Below are 4,842 nucleotides of genomic sequence, written 5' to 3' on the forward strand. Positions count from 1 at the left end.
GAATCCGTCCCAGTGGGTTTCCATGGAAGTAACGGGCGCCTCCGGTTACAACTCATGAAAATTGCTGACCATTGGATCGTGTTTAAACAGAGCAAGGGGCAGCTTGCTGAATCCTAGCTCAGAATTTCCTGTTGCCTGCCTGCCCCTTCCATGGGAAATGGAGGTAAACCCGGTTATCATAGGCAATCTCAGTAAGTGGCACTGTATCTCTCTGGCTAATAAAAGTATTATGTGTACAGTTTCAAGCATGTGCGCCCAGGGTTGGCTGGGTCCCAGCCTTTCTTGTGAAGTGCTTTTATAAATTATGATGAAATACTGTGCCAGTCACTAGAATGCAGGTTATTTGCATATAACACAAGGACACAGAGAAGCCAGTAGAGTGCCCGGAAGAGAGATAAAGTTCATTCCTATAAAGAGCAACAAGCTGTTTTGAAATTGCTTTCCCTTTGCCAGCCAGAAGGAAAGTGTTTCTGGTAAGGTCAGGGACACCATGCTGGTGGGATAGTCCAAATTACTAGCAGCTTGCTTATTATATGCCACTCTGCACCCCATTTAAAATAGTGCTAAACTCATTTCTTTGGGAAGATGCAATTGTGGCCTGGGATAAACCTTCCTTTGTCAGTGAAACAGAACTCTTAAAATACACACTAGAAAATGAACACGGGCAGTGCATTTCTGCCAGCCATTGTCTAAGATCAGTACATTTGGCATCTGTTTCAGATGGTGAAATAATCCATTTTGTTTTCAATATACATTCCAGTGAACTGTGCACGTACTCAAGAGATGGAAGAATCAAGTATAAGTCCAGAGAAATGTGGAGTTGCAGGTGAAAGTGACCCCTTCAACTTAAAATCCAGTCAGGTGGTTGGTTTGTTTTTTTAAAAAATGTATTAAAAGGTGTTTCAGATGCTACATCAGTTTCCTGGCCTATTTTTATGGTTTCATACGCACATTTTCCTTATCTTTAAATTAAAAATATATTTCTGGCCCCTATTGCTGGGGTAGGGGGCAAGGGAAGTAACAGGGAAAACGGACTAGTGAAACAAGGAGACTGGCTAAACACAAAAGGCCTACTTTTTCAGAGGATCTGAGCGATTGAGCTCAGTGGGAGCTAGCGGTATTCAGCAGCCCTGAAAAACCAGTCCCTAACGTGTTGTCAAAATCACCAAGTAAACAAACTAGAACAAATGAGAATTTATTCCTTCCCCATTTTCTTTCAGTTCTGGCAATCTTGGCTACTTGGAACAATAGTTCTTTCAAATGCAAGTATGGGGGGTTTTTTAAGTGGAATGTTTCCTTCAGGTGTGTTGCAAAGGAGAAAAGGTCTCTCTGATCTGAGTGCAAATTAGTATTTGTAAAAAGCCTTTTATGATTAAATTGCGTGTGTTTCAAGTGTGAAAAACAGGCTAAGAGATTATTCTATTACCGTAATGCCTGGTCCTAGGGGTGATTTTAATTGAGTATGAAGTTGTGTCATGTCTCATTTTACCCACATTTCCTATGACAAATGCCCAACTAGTATTTATGATCACATGCATTCATGGGCTAGGATTGGAAATATTTCACTTTTCCATCTGCCCTCTAGATGTCACTCTATGGTTCAATGCAAGGTACATAATTAGAAAAAGTTTTAGTCCAATCAGTGATCTGTTTTGGCAGCACAGTTCATTTCACCTCTCCCCCTAATTACTTTGTTGTGTTGAAATAAATCTTGTCAAGCACTTTCAGTAAGGGGAATCTTTGCTCTGGGGATGAAGGGAAGTATGTAGAGGAATGGTTTTGATTTGAGGGGGCTATCATAAGTAAACACAGTTGCTCAGCTTTTAGTATAGATGTTCCATAGCACATAGGGTGAGGCTTTGATAATGCTGAGAAACACAGTGAGGAACCAAAGACAAACCCAGCACAGATTAATTTAAAAAACGGTTTTATTTTTGTAGAAAAAAATAGTAAACATAGAACATGGAGCGTAGAAAACACTTGGATAAGATTTTGTTCATGTCCAGGACACACACTACCCTACATAAAGTGCCTATTTAAAAAAAAATGCGCTTTTTTTCCTCCAAATCAGACAAGACAAATGTAAACAAAAGTCAGTTTTTGACACCCACCCACACACCCATCTCTGCTTCTGTAAGAGGGGCCAGTAAAGAGGCCTGCCAGATGATTGCAACAGCCGAAGTGTCCTCCTGCAGCTCTCCTGGCTCAGAAATGCCCACGCACATGCACACACAAAGCCCCTTTCCAGAGCTCAGTGTTGGCTGGTTTCTCAAGTCCAAACCATATTTCCCCCCTCCCCCCCGTCTCTTCTGTAAGGCAGTGCACTGGCCCATGCTGGCGAAGGTGGGAAGGTGCCTTGGAGTCAATGTCTTTCCACTCCCAGGTACCTCGTCTGTGCTCATAAAGTTCTCAGTCTCTCACCCTTGGGGGGCGGGGGGGAGGGTGTCCCCAGCAGCAGCAGCAGCCCCCACCCCATTGCACCCCAAAAGTGGGTGCAGAGGACAGCAGATGCAAATCATCCCCTTGGGCAGAGGGTGGGAGGTAACCTGCCCCTGGGGCAGATGCCACCCTGGCTGAGGCACATACCACCCCTGGGCAGCCAGAGTTTATTATCAAACAAGCTCCCCCCCCCATGTATCTCCCTCCCTTTTTGGGGAGGTCGGAGAGCGGGGCAGCAGGAGGCTCCTAGCTGATCACACAGCGCTCCTTGTCCTTGGCTTGGCTGCCGCCGATGGCCTTCTCCCGGATGTACATGAGGTCACTGTGCACACTGGGCCGGCGGGCAAAGGGGGCCACGATGCCGTAGGCTTCCCCACCGCTGCCCTCGGCCCCTTCCTTCAACAGCTTCTTTCCCTTGAGCGCCTTCTTGTGCAGCATGTCACAGTACTGCACCGAGACCTTGCGGTGCAGGTCCGGGCTCATCTCACTGGGCAGCTTGGCCATGGCAAAGAGTGCTTGGAACATCTGGTCCAGGCTGCTGTTCTTCTTAGCAGAGATCTCAAAGTAGGCACATTTCTGAGGGTCTGCCCCGACCAGCTGCTCAATCTCCCGGGGCTCGACCTCCCGGTAGAAGTCTCGGTCGCCCTTGTTGCCACAGATGACGAGGGGCACCTCCATGTTCTCCTTGGTCTTGTTCTTCAGGCACGACTTGGTTTCCAGGATCTGCAGCTTCAGCCGCTGCACCTCCTCAAAGGAGTCCCGGTTATCCAAGCTGAACACCAGGATGAAGACATCTCCTGTAGGCGAGAGGGGGACAGAGAGAGGGCACGTTAGGACTTGGTCCTGGATGGAGGCAGAGCCCTATCCCCAATCAGCTCACCAACCTCAGCACTGCCCTAAGGGCTGTCCATAAACGACTGCACTTTAGGATGGAATTGTGTGTTTGTTTCAGGGTTGGGGGTTGGGAGTCTTCTTCAAAAACAAAATATGCCTAGCTAATTTATGGACAGCCCCTAATGAACCCTGCCACTAACCAGCAGCAGTGCTCTGCATTTCCCTGTTTCCTCGCACCTTTGCCTAGGGAAATAAAGTTTGCAAACTCCCTGCACCAGGCTGTTTTCTGAGCTTGCATGCAAATTCCAGCCTGGGTAGAGGGGCTTGGCTGGACTGTGAGGGTGCAGCTGGGGAGAGAAGCAGCTATGTGAGCTCCAGGCTTTGCTTTTAGATTTACATTGCAAGGCATGCCATGTGTGAGCAAACCACTGGGGACACACGGGTGCATAGGGACTGGAAGTAGGGGGGCTGCGGCACTCCCCGGCTTGAAGTGGTTTCCATCCTATACAGGGCTTACAGTTTGGTTCAATGGCTCTCAGCCCCCCCCAATATACAAATTGTTCCAGCCCCCGCTGCATGGGTGTTGGGTAAACACACCCACCCGGCCCTAGCTTGGTTCACTTTCATAGTATAACTCACACACCTTCTGGGTATGGTGCTGTCTCATCTAGTGGCACCAAGACCACTTAGAGAGAGATTATTGTGTCTGCTCTCCAGCCTCAGCTAACAGCCCTCTTGCTTTTAGCTCATGGGGTAGAGGGTCCTGCACTAAACTCCAGGAATCCCAGGTTCGATCCCACCCGGGCCTATCAGCGGCACATATAAAATCCTCCCCATCACTTGGCAAGCGGGAGAAGTGGCACAGAGAGAGCTGTGACTGTCCCCTGACCCCGGCACAGAGCATTCCCAGCTGGGACTGTCCGCGGCCCCCTTCCCTCCCCAGAGGGGCGCTGCAGCCCCCCGGCCCCGGGATGGCTGGGGGCCCCGCCGTACCTGTCAGGATGGAGAGGCGCCGCATGGCTGGGAAGGGGTGGTTGCCCGACGTGTCCAGGATGTCCAGCTGATAGACCTCGCCGCGGATGCTGTAGAACTTGCGGTGGAAGTCCTCGATGGTGGGCGTGTACTGCTCCTCGAAGCGGCCCGTCAGGAAGCGGGAGACGATGGCCGTCTTGCCCACCTTGGAGGAGCCCAGCACCACCATGCGGTAGCAGTTCTTGGCCGGGATGCTCAGCTCGGACTCGCTCTGGCACAGCTTCTTGATCATGGCGGCGGGTCTCATGGAAGGAGGCGGCGGCGGCGGGGGTCTGGGGAACGGCTGGCCACTGGGCGACCCCTCTCCTGGGCAGGCTGCGAGTCCGATGTGAGCGAGCCCGGGCGCCGCTGGCTTTATATAGAGCTGGCCGTGCCCGCCCCTCGGTAGCGTCACAGCCCGGGGAGGCTGCTGCTTGCAGCCGGCTGGCCGGGCCCTCCGGGGGCGCGGCTTGGTGCACGGCCGCTTGTGCCTGCCTGCGCTGGGAGGGGGGCGACCATCCTGCTGCATTGCTGGAGCCCGATCCCCGGGGCATGCAG

The 4,842-nt window shown here is 51.1% G+C and overlaps 1 protein-coding gene across 2 annotated transcripts; it reads right to left on the reverse strand.

The window, feature by feature from the left end:
* Positions 1-1,910: 1,910 nt before the first annotated feature.
* On the reverse strand, positions 1,911-4,619 carry RASD1 (ras related dexamethasone induced 1). Of its 2 annotated transcripts, none has more exons than XM_030577877.1 (2): positions 4,267-4,619; positions 1,911-3,236 (listed from the first exon to the last, which is right to left on the reverse strand). In XM_030577877.1, the coding sequence occupies exons 1-2, from the start codon at positions 4,550-4,552 to the stop codon at positions 2,686-2,688; spliced, it is 837 nt and encodes a 278-aa protein (XP_030433737.1). In that variant the 5' UTR covers positions 4,553-4,619; the 3' UTR covers positions 1,911-2,685. The 2 variants fall into 2 exon arrangements, with proteins under 2 accessions (XP_030433737.1, XP_030433738.1); XM_030577878.1 differs by having other exon boundaries at positions 2,957-3,162.
* Between the last annotated feature and the right edge of the window lie 223 nt (positions 4,620-4,842).

The sequence above is a fragment of the Gopherus evgoodei genome, chromosome 10 (assembly GCF_007399415.2).
Source record: "Gopherus evgoodei ecotype Sinaloan lineage chromosome 10, rGopEvg1_v1.p, whole genome shotgun sequence".
Taxonomy (NCBI): domain Eukaryota; kingdom Metazoa; phylum Chordata; order Testudines; family Testudinidae; genus Gopherus; species Gopherus evgoodei.